At 45.4% G+C, this 22,119-nt stretch overlaps 1 protein-coding gene across 2 annotated transcripts in view; it reads right to left on the minus strand.

Moving 5' to 3' along the window:
• Positions 1-22,119, minus strand: part of ubxn7 (UBX domain protein 7) — a 107,325-nt gene that overhangs the window by 32,934 nt on the left and 52,272 nt on the right. For both annotated transcript variants that reach the window (XM_059950614.1, XM_059950621.1), the window contains exon 7: positions 13,372-13,462. In XM_059950614.1, coding sequence (XP_059806597.1) covers positions 13,372-13,462 — 91 coding nt within the window. The remainder of the gene's footprint in view (positions 1-13,371; positions 13,463-22,119) is intronic.

Raw genomic sequence — 22,119 nt, forward strand, 5'->3', positions numbered from 1 at the left:
GGTCAAGTAACAAAAAAGTGCAGCACGTGTCTCTTCAGAAAAGACAGAGACAATAGAGTTTAAAAAAAAAGGCTCATAAACAGCAGATACCGGGTGTTAATAATACTAAATTAGCAATAAAGCAGGAACAACTGGCTACATCAGTATGACTGACGTGTACGATTGCATAAAAAGCAAATGGATTTTGCATAGTGAAGGAGTATACAAGGAATAGCATTTTAAAAATGGAATAGCCAATGAAAAACAAGTATCAGTTCTGAAGACGTTGTCTGTGCATTGTCAGTTCAGTGATTAACTTAATGATGCACTGAGAAATCATTTAGTTTGTGGAACCTTACAAGAAAAAAATTAATGAACGGCTCTTAACTGAAGCACAACTTACATTTAAAAAGAGAAGTTGAAATAACTGTAACAATGGAAACAACGGACAGAGATGCAATTGATTTGTAGTCAGGAATGAGAGTCAGTGTGAACAAAATTGCGATGTCTAAACAGAAACCAGCCTTGCTGAACAAATTGTGTTACCGTTATGGCAGAGGCTCAGATACACCAGACCAATGCAAATTTAAAGACAAAACTTGCAGCAAATGCAATAAAATAACACACATACAAAGAGCATGTTTGGCAAATAAAAAGTAAATGGAAAAGAGGACAAATAAATGAACAAATAAAAAGCTGCAGTTTCAAAAAGACCCCTAATCTATGTGTGGTTGATGAAAAAGATCTGATAATGATGAGAGTGACAAAGGATTAGATAACCTTGAGATTTATAATATGAAAACTAACAATAGGCCAGCGATGTAGCTGACACCAGAAGTGAACAGCAGATTAATTAAAATGGAATTGGACAAGGCTTGGCTGTTTCGGTCATTTGACAAAAAGAATTTGAACAGCATTTCAAAGATAACTGAACTGAAGCCTGCAGGTAGCCAAGTAAGAACTTATGCTGGAGAAAAGATAACTCCTGTGGGAATGATATTTGTAACAGTGAAATACAACAAGCCACATTGGGCTTATATGTGGTAAAACATGAGGGCCAGCATTGTGGGGATATGATTGCCTGAGACAACTAAAACTTGATTGGAGATCCACCCACTATTTGCATGCCACATTCCCTGTAATAGAGTCAGCTGGAAGTGAATTAAGAAAGGTACTGGATGATGCCACAGCAGTATTCAAGGATGGCATTGGAAAACTCTAACATAGCAAGTGCCACACCCAAGTTTTGCAAAGGCCAGCAAATTCTTTGTACCATCCATGATAAAGTAGTCAGTGAGCTAGATTTCACGGAGGCTGAAAGAATTCTTTCCAAGGATGAGTGCAGTCTATGGGCAACGCCAATGGCTCCAGTGGCCAAGAAAAATGGGTCTATCTGCATCGGTGTTGATTTTAAGGTAACTATCAGCCCAATACTGAAAGTAGATTAATACCCTCTGCCCAGGATAGAAGATACCTTTGCAAACCTTTCTGGAGGAAAACCTTTTTTTTTTAAAAAAGATGGTGCCGGTAACTGGCGACTCTGAGTGTGCTCTGCTGAGCAAACTGCCCTCTACACTATCCTATACCCGAGAAACCCTTCTAAACCTCTGATTTGCTACATCTAGTAAGATCAACAACACCCTGGTGAAGTTACTGACCCAGCTGGAGATCATCGATGCACCAGAATTGCTTCAACTCCAGACCATACCTGGACCCGATTGTCGAGGCCTGGTCCAAGGTCCACCACATTCCCAGAGACCTGTGGCCTGCTACCATGTCAGAGCGCCTGGAGAAATGGCCCATTCCGACCAGCACCTCTCTGAAGCAAACGAGCACAGAGAAGTGATGTTGGAGACCTCAAGATACCCCAGACGCTTCCCCGGAGCGACCACCGTAGAGCCTCGTTGGTGGCTATCCACAGCTTCCAGAAGTGAGGCCTCCGCCGCCAACCTCAGAAATCGAGCCCGGGGCTCGGCTGGAGCGGAGGCCTCCGCAACCGCGGCACAATTCACGGGCTTGTTTCAGCCGGCAGCCTGGCCCTCCAGGATTAAGCGTCGGCTTCGGGGCCTGACCCGATCGACAGCCCGGGTCCCCGACAATTGGAAGTGGCACTCGGCCTGACCTGGAGCACCCGACGACGCGACCTGCCGATCGATCCCCGCAGGACGTGTTCACCAACCTCAAAGGTTGGTGAACCTGCCAACAACACACTGCATCGATGGAAATCTGGAAAGATGCACAAATTATCGAGGAAGCGTGGGAAAAGAGCTGGGCTGCTGGTCAGATTGAAGCAGAGGGGCTTTAGGATCCCTCTGCCCACCATTTTCTTTTGTATTTCAAGGAGCGTGAAGCACAGAAACAAATATCACTGTGATGATTGTACGCTATAGTACCAATTGTTTGGTGACAATATAGTATTTGTATTGTATTTCAGCAAAGTGGATTTAGATGAGGCCCAGCTACAGATGGAGATGGAAGAAGAACCCAAAGTGATTCTCACCACAAACACTCACAAGGGCTATTGCTATAATAGTCTAATTTTTAGTGCAGCATCTGCAACTGTGCTCTGGCAGTAAGCTACGGAACAGGTGCTGCAAGGCTGTTCAGGTAATCAGTGTTACTGGGATAACATCATTTGTTACTGGTAAAGATGACAAGGAACATCTCCAAAATCTCAAAACAATGTTAAAAAGATTTGAAAATTATGGGCTAGGAGAAAAATGCAACAAGTGTGAATTCTTTCAACCAAGCATCACTATGGTCACACCCCTGCTGCACAAGGATTACAGAAGTGTGCTAAGAAAATTCGAGCAGTGGTAGATGCCCCACGGTCAAAGGATGAGTCACAGTTGTGGTCAAGCGACAATGGTGTCAACAGGGCTTCAACTCCAGATGATAATCTCAATGTCTTTTAGTCTTCGATGCTCACTTTGACCATCAAAACATCACAATTTCCCACAGCCCCCAGTGATCCTGAGATTTCAGTATGTGAGAACCATGTGCGAGCACCCATCAGGAGAACGAACCCACGGAAAGCATAAGGCCCAGATCGGGTACCTGGCCGAGTACTAAAGACCTGTGCTGATCAACTGGCTGAAGTGTTCACTGTGCAAGTGTTCTCGCTTTGCCAGACTCCAGTACCCACCTGCTTCAAGCAGGCTTCAATTATACCGGTGCTCAAGAAGAACCTGGTAACCTGCCTCAATAACTATTGTGCAGTAGCATTTACATCCACTGTGATGAAGTGTTTTCAGAGGATGTAACATATCAATTCCTGCCTGAGAAGTGACTTGAATCTGCTCCAATTTCCCTCCCAGCTCAATAGGTCCACAGCAGATGCCATTTCACTCACCCCTGGAACATGTGGACAGCAAAAATGCATAGATCAGGATGCTCTTTATCAACTACAGCTCAGCATTCAATAATATCATCCCCTCAAAACTAATCAATAAACTTCAAGGCTTTGGCCTCAATATCTCCTTGTGCAATTGGATCCTCAATTTCCTCAGTCAATTCAGATTGGCAACATCATCTCCACAATCTCCATCACCAGATGCACCACAAGGCTATGTACTTAGTCCCCTTGCTCTACTCATTTTACAATTATGACTGTGTGGCTAAGTGTAGCTCCAATGCAATATTTAAATTTGCTAATAGCTCCACTGTCGTGGGCCTAATCAAAGTTGGTGATGAATCAGCATAAAGGAGAGAGACTGGAAATTTGGCTCGGTGGTGCCACAACAACAACCTCTTGCTCAATGCCAGCAAGACCAAGGAGCTAATTATTGACTTCAGGAGGAGGAAATCAGAGATCCATGAGCCAGTCCTCATCGAGATATCAGAGGTGGAGAGGATCAGCAACCTTAAATTTCTCAGTGTTATCATTATTCTGGGCCTAACACATAAGTACAATTACAAAAAAAAGTGTGGCAGCGCCTCTATTTCCTTAGGAACTTGCAAAGATTCAAAGTGGCAACTCAAACTTTGACAAAATTCTACAGATGTGTAGTGGAGAGTATATTGACTGGATGCATCACAGCCTGGTATGGAAACACCAAAGTCTCTGTATGGCACATCCTACAAAATGCAGTGAATGTGGCCCCAGTCTTTCTTGTCAGGAGTTTGATCCAAAAGTATAGTAGTGGAGATAATTTAGAAATAGATGATATTTCCCTAATAAAATTTAGAAATAGATGATATTTTAACTAATAAACTGCAAAGTAACAAGCCACTAATAGTCACAAAGCAAGAGAGAACAGATACTTAACATGTCAAGGCAACAAGGTAACTGAAGGCTTGAAGGAACTGGTTGAGGCTGGCTGGTTCGATGAGTAAACAGGGGCTGTGGATGAAAGCTGGGTTTACATGGGCTGCAGGTGATGAGTTGGATACAAGTGACAGGCGATTTCTGTTAGCTGGATGGAGAGTAGGAGGTGCCCACCTGTGCAGGCCTGATATTGACAGCTCCAGCCGTTGGAGAAGCGGTAAACGGCAGTGAAAGGCTGCTGTTTTCCACAATACATCAGGATGTTCACTACCCAAGAAGGCGAACTGGAGGGAATATCCAGCCAATTGGCTGAGCTGAGCTTTCCAGAAGGCAACAGGACCCGTGAAGATCTGCACCAACTCGCGGGCAGTGGCTAATGGCATGGCGGTGTGAATGCCTCTTTGGCATGGTGGGAGGTGCAGAGGCAACCCTTCTGGGGGCACTCTTATTGGGAATGCACCTAGGAGGATGCATATTAACACCAAATCACAGTTTAACGTGTCGACGTCCACACCTCTCGGGGCACTGAAGAGGAAATATATAATGCCGCTGCCAATCGAACAGCACAGATATTGCCAGCTGCAGTATTTTCCAAAGAGAACAACAGCGGGTGCCTAGCAGTATGGGCACAGCAATAGAGCAGGCATTTGGAAGAGGTGAGCAAGGAAATGGGCAGATGCTTGAGGTGGCATTGACGTTTGATGAGGCCCTACCTGCCTGCAGATTAAGCCCAGATGCTGGACAGTGGGTCCCTCAAGATGCATCTGAAAGGGCATGGGAACTGGACAGGTATGGCAAGTAGATTATGTGGGGCCTCTGCCATTGCAGACCAAGAATTGATATGTGGTCACAATTGCTTATAGCTGTAATTTATAAATGGTTATTGAATTTGCAGAAGGTATCTAACGATAAAATTAAAGCTGCGTGGGAACTGGAATTTCGAGAGTCACTTTCAGATAATCAATGGGATAAAATTTTTCATTTGGTAAATACTTCATCTATTTGTGCCTGCCATTCCTTGATACAGTTCAAGGTAGTGCATCGGGCACATATGTCAAAGGATAAATTAGCCTGTATCTTTCCCAATATTAATCCTATTTGAGACAGATGTAATATTGAGGTGGCTACTTTAACTCATATGTTTTGGTCTTGTATCAAGATAGATAATTTTTTGGAAAAAAGTTTTTAAAACTTTATCAAAAGTCTTGAATTTGGACCTACAAACGAATTTACTTACAGCAATTTTTGGGATCATTCCACTGGAAGCAGGATATATTCCTGTTTCTGCTCAATGGCTGATAGCTTTTACAACTTTATTGGCTAGGAGAGCCATTTTGCTTAAATAGAAGGACTCTAATCCACCTACTGTTATTCATTGGCTTACCTCCATTATGTCCTGTCTAAGTTTAGAGAAAATAAGAAGCCGGACATTTGATACATCCTTTAAATTTGAAGAAACCTGGCGACCTTTTATTCAATATTTTCATACGGTTTGATTCATTGCTCTTCCAGTTACTTTCTTGATACTTTGAATTTGATCAGAAAGTTTCCCTTTTTTCTTGCTTTTACTCTCAATATGGGCTGCCCAGTCCCTTTTTTCCCCTTTTTTTTTGTTTATAGAGAATAGTGTTTTTTTAATGTATATGAAAATTATATAAGTTTCTTTACCTTTTTTTCTTTTTATGGAATAATGAGAGGAGAATTAATTACCTTATTTTTATTATATACTATTAGATTATTACTATGTATGATCTTGATCATGTTTATTTTACCTTTTATATGAATTGTTATCGATATGATATTTGAGATAATTCTCCTCTTGTTTGTATATACAAGTGGCCCCCGCTTTTCGAACGTTCGCTTTACTACAACTCGCTGTTACGAAAGACTTACATCAGTACCTGTTTTCACTAACCAAAGAGGATTTTCGATTTTACGAAAGAAAGACGCCAGCTTTATACATGTATTTACCCTGAGAAAGACTACCATGACCGTGAAGCCTTGTGCGGGCAGTTGTTTGTGCACGCGTGTACGTGACAATTTTTTTTCTCCAAATCGATTTTGGCTTGCTGCCTTCCCGAGTTTGATAAGTGAAACTACATCGTACCTACAATATTTCTACTTTATATAGGTTGTAAATTTATCATATCATTCCTGCTTTTACTATATGTTAGTGTTATTTTAGGTTTTATGTGTTATTTACTTTGATTTAGTAGGTTATTTTTTTTGGGTCTGAGAATGCTCAAAAATTTTCCCCATATAAATTAATGGTAATTGCTTCTTCGCTTTATGACATTTCGGATTACAAATGGTTTCATTGGAACGCTCTACCTTCGGATTGCGGGGGAAACCTATATGTACTTTTTTAATTAATAAAAAGATTGATAAAGAAAGAAGACAACTGCACACTGCCCTGGTGTTGGTGCCATGCTGACCAGGAAAGCACAATAATAGGTCTGCAATACTCGTCATCCATGTATGGGATTCCCTGGGAGATCCAATTCAACAATGGCTCCAATTTTGCAGTACCCAAAGTCCAGGAGTAGGGTGCAGAGTCCAGCATTTTGTGGGTGTTCCACAGCCCATACTACCCACAAGCAGCAGGGCTGTTCGAGCGCAGGTACATGCTGTTGAAGCAACAAATTAATTTATTGACTTCACACCCGTCAGGGGTGGCTGAAGTGTTCTGCAGCAGGTGGCAGACAACCTGTGGGCTTAAGAGGGTCCCTGATGTCCTGGCGTTTGCCAGTGTTGTATCCTCCAAAAGAAGTGGAGTTGGAGGAGTCAGGAAAGATTGGGTGCGCACTCACCAGAGCAGAAGGAAATTGTCATGCACAGACAATCGGTTGATGCGGTTGAGGGCAGTGTTGATGGTGGAAGAAGAAAAGCCGCTTTCTTTGAAAAAGGAGGACATCCTCATTCTGGAAAGAAAAGCTTTAAGAGTGAGGACAAGCTCCACTGGATGGAGGAGAGTGGGGGTGGAGGGGAGTGGTTGGGTCTGGTGTGCAGAAGAAAATGGAGAGCTTTGAGGCCTTCCTGGTGAGGGAGGGAGGTGTATAGGGACTGGACATCCATAGTGAAAATAAGATGATGGGGGCCAAGGAACTTGAAATCATTGAAAAAATCCAGAGCATGTGAAGTGTCATGGATGTAAGTAGGAAGAGACTGAACTAGGGGGGATAAAACAGAGCCCGAGGTAAGCAGGTATGAGTTCAGTGGAGCAGGAACAAGCTTGACCATTTACCTGGTCCAATTACGACACCACCCTCCCCTTTCTCGATCTCACTGTCTGGAGACAGCTTATCTACTGATGTCTATTATAAACCCACAGACTCTTATAGCTACCTGGACTATACATCTTCCCATCCAGTTAGGTGTAAAAATGCCATCCCCTTCTCTCAATTCCTTTGTCCCTGCCACGTCTGCACTCAGAATGAGGCTTTTCCTCCTTTATGTCCTCCTTTTTCAAAGGGGCTTCCCTTCTTCCACCATCAACACTGCCTTCAACCGTCTCTCTTCCATTTCATGCACGTCTGCTCTTACCCCTTCCTTCCGCCACCCTACCAGGGATAGGGTTCCTCTTGTCCTCACCTACCACCCCCCCAGCCTCCATGTCCAGCACACAATTCTCCAGAACTTCCGCCATTTTCAACGGGATTCCACCACCAAACACATCTTTTTCTCCTCTCTGCTTTCCACAAGGATTGCTCCCTACACGACTCCCTTGTCCACCCGTGCTTCCCCATTGATCTCCCTCCTCGCACTTATCCTTGCAAGCTGAACAAGTGCTACACCTGTCCCTACAATTCGTCCTCACTACCATTCAGGGCCCCAAACAGTCCTTCCAGGTGAGGCAACACTTCACATGCGAGTTTGTTGGGGTCACATACCACGGCTGGTGCTCTCGGTGTGGCCTCCCATATGTTGGGGAGACTTGACATGGAATGGGATACCTCTTCACTGAGCACCTACGCTCCATCCACCAGAAAAAGTGAGATCTCCCAGTTTTAATTCCACTTCCCATTCCGATTATATCAATCCATGGTCTCCTCTACTGTCACAATGAGGTCAGTCAGGTCAGAGGAACAACACTGTATAATCTGTCTCAGTAGCCTCCAACCTGATGGCATGAACATCAATTTCTCCAACTTCCAATAATGTGACCCCATCCCCCCTTTCATCATTCTCTCACCTTATCTCCTTGGCTGTCTATTGCCTTCCTCTGGTATTTCTTCCCCCTTTTCTTTCCTTCATGGCCTTCTATTCTCTCCTATTAGATTCCCCTTTCTCCAGCCCTGTATTTATTTTACCAATCAACTTTCTGGCTCTTTACTTCATCCCTCCCTCTTGCGGTTTCATCTCTCCCTTCCCCCCAGCTTTTAAACCTATTCCTCATCCTTTTTTTCCTCCAGTCCTGCCATAGGGTCTCAGCCCAAAACGTCAACAGTACCTTTTTCCCACTGGCCTGGCCTGCTGAGTTATTCCAGCATTTTGTGTGTGCTGTTTGGATTTCCAGCATCTGCAGATTTTCTCTTGTTTTTTTAACAATTCTACTAAATTGCCTATTTATTTCTATCCTGCATAAAGGATGCATTTTAGTACAAAGTACCAAATATCATTAAGGGTTTCAGATTGAAATGACAGCTGTGGCTGAATTCAAAGAATTGTTAAGTTAAAATAAGCTATAACATCAGCTTTTGAAGAGCTCTTGTGAAGAGACTGTGCAGAGCAACACAGACACAGGTGAAATGTTGCAAAAAGTATAAAACTGTGGCGGCTCATTTCCTAGCGTATGCGAACCGACTCACAATTAGATAGCCTACGGGGGTTTGCGAGCACAGAGCTTTGGAGCCTCTTCGCCATGGGGGGCCGGTTGACAGAGGCTTAAAAGTGAGGCTGAAGTTTTCGAATAAAGTTTTTCCTTCGACTGCAGTTACCGACTCCGTGTCGTAATTTTAGCGCTGTTTGTAGCACACCGCTACAATTGGTGACCCCGACGGTCCAAACGATTTTTGGACCAGAAATGACCGACGCCGCCTCTGTTCATGCGGTTTCGTTGAAACTGCCGGGTTTCTGGATACAGCGACCGAACCTATGGTTCCAGCAAGCCGAAGCCCAATTCCACGTTCGCCGGATCACCTCAGAAGACACCCGCTACTACTACGTGGTGGGCTCCCTCGACCAGGACACAGCTGCCCAGGTCGCGGAGTTCGTACAGTCGCCCCCGGCAGACGGCAAGTACACGGAATTCAAAGCCCTGCTCCTCAGGACTTTCGGACTCTCTCGGCGCGAGCGGGCTGCCCGTTTACTGCACCTGGATGGCTTGGGCGACAGACCTCCATCGGCTTTAATGAATGAGATGTTGTCTCTGGCCGAGGGACACACAGGCCTCATGTTTGAGCAGGCATTCCTGGAGCAGCTGCCCGAGGACATACGCCTGCTGCTGTCCGACGCGGATTTCAGTGACCCCCGGAAGGTGGCAGCCCGGGCGGACTTGCTGTGGAACGCCAAAAAGGTGAGCGGGGCGTCCATCGCACGGATCTCCCAGCCACGCTCCCGGCAGCAAACCAGTCCAGGCCCGGCCGCAGAGCCCGCCAACCCCCGGCCCAATGACCACTGGTGCTTCTACCACCAGCGGTGGGGCGCAGAAGCCCGCCGTTGCCGCCCGCCCTGCAAGTTCCCGGGAAACGCCAGGGCCAGCCGCCGCTGATGGCTACGGCGGCTGGCCATCGGGATAGCCTCCTGTATGTGTGGGATAGCAGGTCGGGACGCCGCTTTCTGGTCGATACTGGGGCTGAGGTCAGCGTTTTACCTCCGACAAGTTACGACACTCGCAGCAGGGCACCGGGTCCCCCCCTGAGGGCCGTGAATGGCAGCACAGTAAGGACCTATGGCACCCGTCAGGTGCAGCTACAGTTCGGCCCCAGCCAGTTCACGTGGGACTTCACACTGGCCGCCGTAGCCCAACCGCTTCTGGGTGCGGATTTTTTGCGAGCTCACAGCCTGCTGGTTGACCTGCCCAGGAAGAGACTGGTACACGCCGAGACCTTTCAGACGTTCTCCCTGGGCGCGGCCCAGTTGCCAGCCCCTCACCTCGGCTCCATCACGCTGTCCGACAACGACTTCACCAGGGTCCTGGCGGAGTTCCCATCGGTTCTGGCACCGCAGTTCACAGCAGCCATGCCCAGGCACGGCGTACAGCACCACATCCCGACACAGGGACCACCCCTCCATGCCCGTGCTCGGCGGCTTCCCCCGGACAAGCTCCGACTGGCGAAGGAGGAGTTCCAGAGAATGGAGGAATTGGGGATCATCCGGCGGTCCGACAGCCCCTGGGCTTCCCCCCTGCACATGGTGCCCAAAGCGACGGGGGGCTGGAGACCGTGCGGCGACTACCGCAGGCTGAACGAGGCTACCACACCGGACCGCTACCCTGTGCCGCACATTCAGGACTTTGCGGCAAACCTGCACGGCGCCCGGATCTTCTCCAAGGTCGACCTTGTCCGAGGGTACCATCAAATCCCGATGCATCCTGACGACGTCCCCAAGACGGCTCTCATCACCCCGTTTGGCCTCTTCGAGTTCCTCCGCATGCCGTTCGGCCTGAAGAATGCCGCACAGACGTTCCAGCGGTTAATGGACGCGGTGGGACGGGACCTGGACTTCGCGTTCATCTATTTGGATGACATCCTCATAGCCAGCGGCAGTCGTCAGGAGCATCTGTCCCACCTCCGTCAACTCTGCGCCCGACTGAGTGAGTACGGTCTTACAATTAACCCTGCCAAATGCCAGTTCGGACTTGATACCATTGACTTCCTGGGCCACAGGATTACTAAAGACGGGGCAACCCCTCTGCCCGCTAAGGTAGATGCGGTCCGCCACTTCCCCCGACCCACCACGGTCAAAGGCCTTCAGGAATTCGTAGGTATGGTCAATTTCTACCGCCGCTTCCTCCCTTCAGCTGCCCGGATCATGCGCCCCCTGTTCGCCCTGATGTCGGGTCCGAGCAAGGACATTACCTGGGACGAGGAGTCCGCCGCCGCTTTCGTTCAAACGAAGGAAGCTTTGGCTGACGCCGCAATGCTAGTACATCCCAGAATGGACACCCCTACCGCCCTCACAGTGGACGCATCAAACACGGCAGTCGGTGGGGTGCTGGAGCAGCTCATCGCAGGTCGCTGGCAACCCCTGGCGTTTTTCAGCAAACACCTGCGGCCACCCGAGCTCAAGTACAGTGCTTTTGACCGGGAACTGTTGGCGCTCTACCTGGCAATCCGGCATTTCAGGTACTTCCTAGAAGGTCGGCCCTTCACCGCGTTCACGGACCACAAACCGCTTACCTTTGCGTTTACGAAAGCATCCGACCCCTGGTCATCCCGCCAGCAACGCCACCTGTCCTACATCTCTGAATACACAACGGATGTCCGGCACGTCTCGGGTAAGGACAATGTCGTGGCGGATGCGCTCTCTCGCCCTACCGTTCATGCCCTTTCCCAAGGGGTAGACTTTGAGGCACTGGCAGCGGCACAGCAGGTAGATGAGGAGATTCCGAGTTACAGGACTGCAGTCTCTGGTTTGCAGCTCCAGGACTTCCCCGTGGGCCCAGGTGAGAGGACCCTACTCTGTGACGTCGCCACCAACCAGCCCCGTCCGGTCGTCCCCGCAGCCTGGCGGCGACGTGTTTTCGACTCCATTCATAACTTGGCGCATCCCTCCATCCGGACAACTGTCCGGATGGTTTCCAGCAGGTTCGTTTGGCACGGACTCCGCAAACAGGTCAGTGAATGGGCCAGGACGTGCATGCACTGCCAGACGGCCAAGGTTCAGCGGCACACCAAAGCCCCACCGCAGCAGTTCCATCCCGCCCACCGGCGTTTCGACCACATTCATGTGGATATCGTGGGCCCCCTGCCAGTGTCGCGCGGAGCGCGTTACCTCCTGACTATCGTGGACCGGTTCACAAGATGGCCAGAGGCGGTCCCGCTCACCGACACCACCTCCGAATCTTGCGCCCGAGCCCTGATCGCCACCTGGATATCCCGCTTTGGTGTACCAGCCCACATTACCTCCGACAGAGGCGCCCAGTTCACCTCCAGCCTGTGGTCAGCTATGGCCAGCCTTTTGGGGACTCAGCTGCACCACACCACTGCCTACCACCCACAGTCGAACGGGCTAGTGGAGCGTTTCCACCGTCACCTGAAGTCGGCCCTCATGGCCCGCCTGCGAGGAGCCAACTGGGCGGACGAGCTTCCCTGGGTCCTTCTCGGCATCCGCACAGCGCCCAAGGACGACCTGCACGCCTCGTCGGCCGAGTTGGTATACGGCGCGCCCCTGGCCGTCCCCGGGGAGTTCCTACCAGCCCCGAGGGGGCAAGAGGAAGAACCCGCTGCAGTCCTGGGCAGACTTCGCGAGAAGCTCGGTAACCTGGCCCCCATACCCACTTCACAGCATGGGCGGCACCCGACCTGCGTACCCAAAGACCTACAGAACTGTAAGTTTGTGTTTGTACGAAGGGGCGGGCATCGGCCACCGCTGCAGCGGCCATACGAGGGGCCGTTTACGGTGCTCCGGAACAACGGGTCCACGTTCGTGCTGGACGTTGGGGGGAAGGAGGAGGTTTTCACGGTGGACCGCCTCAAGCCGGCCCATGTGGACCTGGCGCAACCGGCCGAGTTTCCGGCGCCTCGGCGCAGAGGCCGACCTCCCAAGCAGGTTCTGGCCCAGGCTGTGGACATTGGGGGGTGTATCGCCGGTTCTGGGGGGGGGGTTATGTGGCGGCTCATTTCCTAGCGTATGCGAACCGACTCACAATTAGATAGCCTACGGGGGTTTGCGAGCACAGAGCTTTGGAGCCTCTTCGCCATGGGGGGCCGGTTGACAGAGGCTTAAAAGTGAGGCTGAAGTTTTCGAATAAAGTTTTTCCTTCGACTGCAGTTACCGACTCCGTGTCGTAATTTTAGCGCTGTTTGTAGCACACCGCTACAAAACCATCATTCTCATCATAAATAGCAAAGTGCTTCTACTCACAAAGCAAATATGACTGTAAAATGCCTTGGTTAACAAATAAAACACAAATTTCTGTTTTCAAAAGTGTTTTAGAATATTACATCTTAAAAGATGCTTACCAGTGCGGGGGTCTAGTATGGACACGTAAGGGAAATCTGAAAGTTGATAGAATTGGACATATCTCTGTCCTTCTTCACTGTCATGGTATACCTGGGAAGAAGAGAAAAACATGGGCTACTTGTAGATTACATATTTGAAATATATGTAAAATTATTATTACTGCAAATAAATAGTAAATGAATATGTTGTCAAACTAAAAATAAGCAGCCTGATTTGTTGTGTTAAACAAGCATAGTAAATTCGAGCACCTGCTGGCCTCCATTTTGTTTTTGTGATGTGCTCACAGCATGTCAATGACACCTCTCAAAGAGGTGCAGTGTGTAAAGAACAATCTTAACATAGAAATCTACAGCACATTACAGGCCTTTTGGCCCATAATGTTGTGCCGACCACATAATCTACTCAAGAAACTGCCTAGAATATCCCTACCGCATAGACCTTTATTTTTCTAAGCTCCACGTACCTATCGAAGAGTCTCTTAAAAGACCCTATTGTATCCGCCTTGTATTCGCTAGCAGTGCATTCCATGCACCCATCACTCTCTGTGAAAAACTTAGCCCTGACATCCCCCTTGTACCTACTTCCAAGCACCTTAAAATTATGCCCCCTCGTATTAGCCATTTCAACTCTGGGAAAAGCCTCTGGCTATCTGCACAATCAATGCCTCTCATCATCTTACACACTTACACCATCTTAAGAATAACTAGGTATTTAAATACGAAAACTGTTAATGAAATGTTCCACTTGCACTCATGTCCACCTGAATGATGGTCTTATGTTGCTGGATTAGAACAGCAATATTCATAGATTGCTTCAGGTGTAAGTATAAACCTTCATGGTGTTTTTGAAATCTATTCTTTCAAAACAATGTAAAGCTTTGAGATATTTCTCACAACCTTGTCCTCAGTTCCATTTTTATTAATACCACAAACCATGTATTTAATTTCAAGAAATGAAAATAAATGGGAAGTATTAAGTCATCACAAATGCAACGCTTTGAAATTTGGAGCTCAGCAAACATTTAAGTTCTGGACAATCACTAACATTTTGCCGCCATAGATTCTGAGGAGACATTGGATTGCATGAAGGGACAGAGTTTAAATGAAGGAAGCGGTCTCCAGTTTCCAAGGAGAAATTGCATTGTGTAAAGGGAAAGAAAGTTTAATAGAAGTGAGAGGCAGTTAGCACATTTTTGCATACCACCCTTCCAAGGAGACTTTGGGTCGTGCATAATAAGGTACTTGGCAAGGCCCAATACAAAGAAGTTAGGTTTAAGCGGTGTGGCCATTGTGTAAACAGGCAGTTGAGGCTCCGGCTCACTAAGGCTTCAGCAAGAAGAGGCAGAGGCCGTAGGTAGATTTTTTTGGTAACTGATTCTTTGTTCTCTTTTTGCACGTATAGTACAGTGGGGATGCCAGGCAGGATAGCGGAATGCTCCTCCTGTGGAACGTGGGAAGGCAGGGAGACTTTCAGTGGCCCTAATGACTACTCCTGCAAGAAGTGCACCCAGCAGCAGCTTCTAACAGACTGAGTTAAGATAGAGCTGGAACTGGATAAAACAGAGATCATTCGGCAGGATGCAGAATTGGTAGACAGGACAGCTACACCAAGGTGCAGGTCACAGGTAACTGTAAGGAGGGGGAAAGGGGATAGGCAGGAAGTGTAGAGCTCCCCTGTGGTCGTTCCACTCAGCAACAGGTTTACTGCTTTGGATACAGTTGGGGGAGATGACCTAGCAGAGGAAAGGTACGGCGGTCAGGTCTCTACAGCTCAGAAAGGAAGGGGAGGAGAAGAGACAAGCTGTAATTCATTGGGGATTCATTGGTTAGGGAAACAGAAAGGAGGTTCTGTGGATGAGAATGAGATAGCCAGTTGGTATTTCGCCTTCTGGGTGCCAGGGTCAGGGACATCTCTGATCGATTCCACAGCATTCCTATGTGGGAAGGTAAGCAGCCAGAGGTCATGGTCCACATCCACATCTGTACTAATAATACAGGTAGGAGGGGTGAAGAGGTTATATAATGCATATACAGTATACAGGGTGAAGAGATGAGTTCAGAGAGTTAGGTGCAAAGTTAAGGGCAGGACCCCCAGGATTCTGGTCTCTGGATTTCTACCCATGCCATGCGCTAGTGAGGCCAGAAATAGGAAGATCATACAGCTTAAAATGTGGATAAGGAGAAGGTGCAAGAAGAAGGGCTTCAGATTTTTAGATAATTGGGCTGTCTTCCAGGGGAAGTGGAATCTGTACAGAAGGGACGGTTTGCACCTGAACTGGAAAGGGACTAATAACCTAGCAGGAAGGTTTGCCAGTGCTGCAGGGAGGGGGTTTAAAACTAGAGTTTCAGGGGGATGGGAACCAGAGGACCAGAACAGATAGAGGAGTGGTTGTGAGAAAGATGCTGTGAGACTGCATACAGAGACAGGAATCAAAAGGAAGAGCATAGTGGGACTAATGTTCGAAGCTGCACATGCAGTATTCAATGCAAGGAGTATTGTAGGAAAGGCAGATGAGCTTAGGGCATGGATCACCATGTGGAAATATAACATTTCAGCCATTAGTGAGACTTGGTTTCAGAAGGGACAAGACTGGCTGCTCAATGCACTGGGTTTCTTTTGTTTTAGATATGATAGAGCAGGAGGAATGGTATTACCAGCCAGGGAAAATGTCAGGATAGAGTGGCAAGCTCATCTAGTGAGGCTTTCAGGTAGAAATGAGGAATGAGAAACATATGACCATGTTAATGGGATATTATGGACCACGCAACAGTCTACAGGATTTAAAGGAGCAAATTTGTGGACAGATTGCAGACCTATTGCAAGAAACAAAGTTGTGATCAGTGATTTTAACACTCCACATACTGGTTGGAACTCCCATACAGTATAAGGGCTGGATCAGAAAGAATTTGTCTAATGTGTTGAGGAAAGTTTCCTTAACCAGTACGTGGAAGTCCCAAATAGAGAGTGCGATACTAGCTCTCCCAGTAGGGAGTGAGACAGGGCTGGTGACAGAAGTCCCTAATAGAGAGTGCGATACTAGCTCTCCCAGGAGGGAGTGAGACAGGGCTGGTGACAGAAGTCCCAAATAGAGAGTGCGATACTAGCTCTCCCAGGAGGGAGTGAGACAGGGCTGGTGACAGAAGTCCCTAACAGAGAGTGCGATACTAGCTCTCCCAGGAGGGAGTGAGACAGGGCTGGTGACAGAAGTCCCAAATAGAGAGTGCGATACTAGCTCTCCCAGGAGGGAGTGAGACAGGGCTGGTGACAGAAGTCCCTAACAGAGAGTGCGATACTAGCTCTCCCAGTAAGGAGTGAGACAGGGCTGGTGACAGAAGTCCCAAATGGAGAGTGCAATACTAGCTCTCCCAGTAGGGAGTGAGACAGGGCTGGTGACAGGAGTCCCAAATAGAGAGTGCGATACTAGCTCTCCCAGTAGGGAGTGAGACAGGGCTGGTGACAGAAGTCCCTAATAGAGAGTACGATCTAGCTCTCCCAGTAGGGAGTGAGACAGGGCTGGTGACAGAAGTCCCTAATAGAGAGTACGATACTAGCTCTCCCAGTAGGGAGTGAGACAGGGCTGGTGACAGAAGTCCCTAATAGAGAGTACGATACTAGCTCTCCCAGTAGGGAGTGAGACAGGGCTGGTGACAGAAGTCCCAAATAGAGAGTACGATCTAGCTCTCCCAGTAGGGAGTGAGACAGGGCTGGTGACAGAAGTCCCTAATAGAGAGTACGATACTAGCTCTCCCAGTAGGGAGTGAGACAGGGCTGGTGACAGAAGTCCCTAATAGAGAGTACGATACTAGCTCTCCCAGTAGGGAGTGAGACAGGGCTGGTGACAGAAGTTTGCATAGGGGAACACTTTGCATCCAGACAGGTGTTGCACTTTGGAAGGACCGACCAGGGTAGGTCTTCCACAGTGAGGAGTGTGGTAGAACAAAGGGATCTGGGAATACAAGTCCTTAATTACTTGAAAGTGGCATCTCAGGTGGATAGGGTGTAAAGAAAGCTTTTAGCACATTGGTGTTCATAAATCAATTTGTTGAGTATAGGAGTTGGGATATTATGTTGAAATTGTACAAGACCTAATTTGAAGTATTGTGTGCAGATTTGGTTACCTACCTAAAGGAAAGATATAAATAAAATTGAAAGAGTGCAGAGAAAATTTACAAGCATGTTGCTGGGACTTGAGGACCTGAGTTATGGGGAAAGGTTGAATACGTTAGGACTTTATTCCCTAGGATTTAGAAGACTGAGGAGGGATTTGATAGAAGTATACAAAATCATGAGGGGCACAGATAGGGTAAATGCAAGAGGGCATTTATCACCAAGGTTGGGTGAGACTAGAACTGACTCTCAAGATGGTGCTCATGGGGTGAGGCTGTATTAGGCTTCGCTCCAATCCTTTTACTTTTTACCTGCAATCACCCCTTAACTGACTTATTTATACCTACACTAAAGGGGTTGATACTTAAGATATACTTTTCGACTTTTTGAATTTTTTTTTTGACTCGTCAAAATGGCTGGGAGATCATGAGAAACTAAAGAGGCGACACCAACTAAAGAACCATTAACTCTGGATGTAATTGGGAAACTTATGGATGAGAGACTGGAGGATAAGCTCGGTCCAAAGTTTTCTCAGCTTGATGAAACTTTAAAGCCAGTCGACGCAAGTCTTCAATCACTTAAATCAGAAATTTAACAGCAAGCAGCAAGAATTTCAGCTCTTGAAGAAACCGCCCGCCAGAGAGATCGTAAAATTGGAACTTTGGAACAAAAGCTGTCTTTGACTTCTCAAGTACTGGAACGTTACAAATCCAAACTTATTGATCTTGAAAATCGATCTCAAAGACAGAACCTGCTGATAATCAGGTTCCCGGAAAATGTTGAGAAGGGAGATCCAGCTGAATTTTAAATTCTTAATGGATGTCTTCAGCTCAGATGTTCTGGATACCCCTCCAGTGATCGACCGCACACACCGCATTTCTCGCTTAAAACCAGCTCCAGGTGAGAGACCACAGCCAGTAATTCCCCGGCTTCACTATGCTCACATTGAAGATCACCTGATTCAAGCTGCCTGACACAAGGGTATGATCAATTTTCAAGATTTCAAGTTTCGTATTCTGGAGGACTATAGCCCTGCAGTTCTGAGGGAAAGAATGGCTTTTAAACTGGTTATAATGGAATTCTATCAGAAAGGCTACAAACAAGTGCTGTTATTTCCAGCGCAACTAAGAGTCGTTCTTCCCGATGATTCTCGTCGGCTGTTTAAATCTCCAGCTGATGCCCAAAGATTTCTCAAGAAACAGCACCTTTCTACTACGAGTTGATTAACGTATTGTATTTTTATTATCCATTTTTAATGGCTTTTTATTGTTTTGGCTTTTTCCTTTAAGTTAATAATTAGCCTATAGGTTCGGACCTTTCATAATTTGAGGATCCTTATGGGATCACTGATAGTGTAATTATTTTTTACATGTTTAAGTAAAGATCTGTTTTTGGTTTATTTCAAGACTTTTTTATTATTATTCTGTTGATTTTGAAAGCTACTAATTAAATGTTTTTAAGTTTGGATACATTTTTGCCTTATATCTTTTATGCTGAAGTATTTAGTCTTTTAAAAAAAAATTTCTCTTTCCAAGCTGTCGTTTCTTCTTCCCATAAGACTTCAGTTCTTGGACACGTCACATCCGTTCCGGTGTGTCTGAACTAGACTGCTGGTCTTCTTTCGAAATATTAGTATAACGCTATCCTGTTTTAGGTTTTAACGGTATGTTTTTTTTTCTTAATCTTGTCTTTTTTTTTAATAATATCAATTTTATAGTCTTATTTCTGTTATACTAACCCTTTACATTTTTTTGAATATGGATGATTTGTGTCTTTTTTTTCCTGAGTTACCGTCTTGAGAGATGGGGGTAAAATTAGTGTTAGTTTGCCTGCTTGCCTCTCTCTGGCTTTTTCTTGGGTTTTCGTGGGTGGGGGTAAGGGGGTTTCTCTTTTGCTTTTGGCCTAGTTTTCCCTTCATGGGCTGACTTGAAACTACCAAAATGACTGAAGTGTCGCAACTTCCGGTTCCTCTTTGAAACTGCTCTCCTCTTCCGGTTATGAGTTTATTTTCTGTTTAACCTGGTGCGTTTACTACTATAAATATTAGCAATATGGATAAGATTATTAACTTTGTTTCTTGGAATACAAATGGTTTAAATCATCCAATTAAATGAAAAAAATATTTAAAGTATTCCACAGAATGAATGCTAATATTATCTTTGCACAAGAGACTAATGTGAGGAAGGAGGATAGTCAACTTTTTTTAGCTTTTGGAAGGGCCAACAGTATCATTCGAATTCTCAAGCTGAAGTAAGAGGCATTTCCATTTTTATAAATTCCTCAACCACTTTGATACATTATGAAACAACTTCAGACCCACAAGGTAGATTTTTTGCTCCCTACTGGTTTACCTTTTAACCACAAAGTTGTTTTCGTTAATGATTATGCTCCAAATATTGATGTCCTGAATTTTTAGGTGTTTATTTACATCCTTTCCTAATTTAAATGAGTATATGTTGATAATGGGTGGGGATTTTAACTGCAGTCTAAATCCCTTGATTGTCAGATCTAAGTCCATTCAGATTCTTCCGAATAAATCGGCCTCTCTCATCATCTCCTTTATGGTTGATTCTGGAATCTCTGAAATTTGGTGATTTCTGCATCCCATGGATAAAGAATTTTCATATTTTTTCTCATGTTTATCATAATTACTCAAGAATTGACTATTTATTTTTGATTATCGTTTACTTACAGACTTTATTGATTGTGTTACGTATCCGTGGGTATCTTGTACTTGTCACATGACAGTGGTGTTGAAGCTATACTGGACTTAAGGTAGTGGTCTTGTGATGGTGGAGTGACGTCATTTTCCCGCCAGTAGAGGTCATGTGACAGGTTTTTGTGTTTTTTTTTCAGGGTATAAAAGAAGGACCCCTCCCTGTGAGGAGGGGCAGTTCGTGGCTGGATTTGCCATTTTGACTCCATGCCACTGTGTAGTCCAATATTATGACACAGTTTGGTTGAAAGGTGGAGTTTTATTTAATACCTAAAGTTTAAAAGGTCATTGCCAGCAGTTTCTTTATAATACTGCCAGTTAAAAATCAGTGGAGAGTGAAGATCGGAGTTCTGGAGCTAAAAGATCGAGGAAAGTCAATTTCAACAGTGAAACAGGTTTGACCTTGTTTGATCCTCATTCGGAAGGAATTCGTTGGCTATCCCTCTGGTAACCCCTGCGAAATATAGCAGAAAGGGTTGGGTACAGTTTTGTCAAGGAAAGGTCCGTGCCTTTAAGCCGTTTCACTTTCATCTTCGTAAATTCTCTGGGAAAAGTACAGTTCGACTGGGAACCGCAGCAACACGACGTGAAAGAGAATATAAATCGTCTGAAAAGTCTCTCCTTTAATGGACTGTAAGCATTTTGAACTTTTGCAGTACTACTTTGAAGAACTGTTTTTGCAACATCGCTTTAAGAACTGTTTTCACTTTATTCTTTTAAGAACTGTTTAAGCTGCCGCACAGCAGCTGATTTCCGGTTGCGTTAGTCGTTTGTTTACTTTTTGGGGGTTTGTTTTTCAGTGTTTAATAAATGTTTTATTTGTTATAAAAAAAACCCTGCCTCACTTATATATTTATTGTTGCTGAATCCGTAACAATTGTAACTATGACTCTATTACTATCTCTGATCATACACCTTTGACGCTATCTATTAAGAAAACGGATTCATCCTCAAGTGTTAAATCATGGCAGTTCAACTCTACTTCAGGATTCAGACTTTCTCAACTTTATTAAACAACAAATTGATTTGTTTTTTTCAACAAACTTTACAGAAGAGACTTCTAGTGGAATATTATGGGACACTTCTAAAGCATTTATCCATGGACAACTTATTTCATACTCTGCTGGAGTCAGAAAACGAATTAACACTGAAGTACTCACATTGGTTGATAAAATTAAAGAAATTGGTAAGACTTACTCTGTGACCCCTAGTAAAGAACTTTATAAAAAGAGTTGAACTTCAAATGGAGCACAGTTTGCTATTATCCTCTTCGATTGAAAATCAGTTAATTAAATCTAGGACTCAGTTTTATATACATGGGGACAAAGCTGGTAAATTATTAGCTAATCAATTGAAAACTGCTTCGGTTAAACGGCAGATCATTAAGACTCATAAATGAAATGGCACTTTGACGATTGATCATAAAGAGATAAATAAAGCCTTTCAAGATTTTTATAATTCTCTATATCAATCAGAATTTTCTGATGATTCTTCCATAATGGATGAATTTTTAAAGAAACTGAATATCCCGAAATTAACAGCTGAGGATTGTGTATCATTAGATGCACCTATTATGGAAATCGAAATAAAAGAGGCTATTTTTTCAATGAATTCAGGTAAAACCCCTGGTCCGGACAGTTATACTGCAGAATTCTTTAAATCTTTTTCCTCTATACTCTCTCCTTAGTTATGTAAAATTTTTAAGGACGCATTAACTGTAGGAAAACTACCACAATCTTTTTATGATGCCTCCATTTTTCTTTAATTCTCAAAAAAGATAAAGACCCAATTGAATGTGCATCCTATCGGCCTATATCTTTGCTGAATACGGATTCCAAGATTTTTACTGAAATTTTAGCCACTAGATTGGAAAATATATTACCTCAAATTATTTCTGAGGACCAGACCGGATTTATTAAAAATC

The sequence above is a fragment of the Hypanus sabinus genome, chromosome 2, assembly GCF_030144855.1.
Source record: "Hypanus sabinus isolate sHypSab1 chromosome 2, sHypSab1.hap1, whole genome shotgun sequence".
NCBI lineage: Eukaryota > Metazoa > Chordata > Chondrichthyes > Myliobatiformes > Dasyatidae > Hypanus > Hypanus sabinus.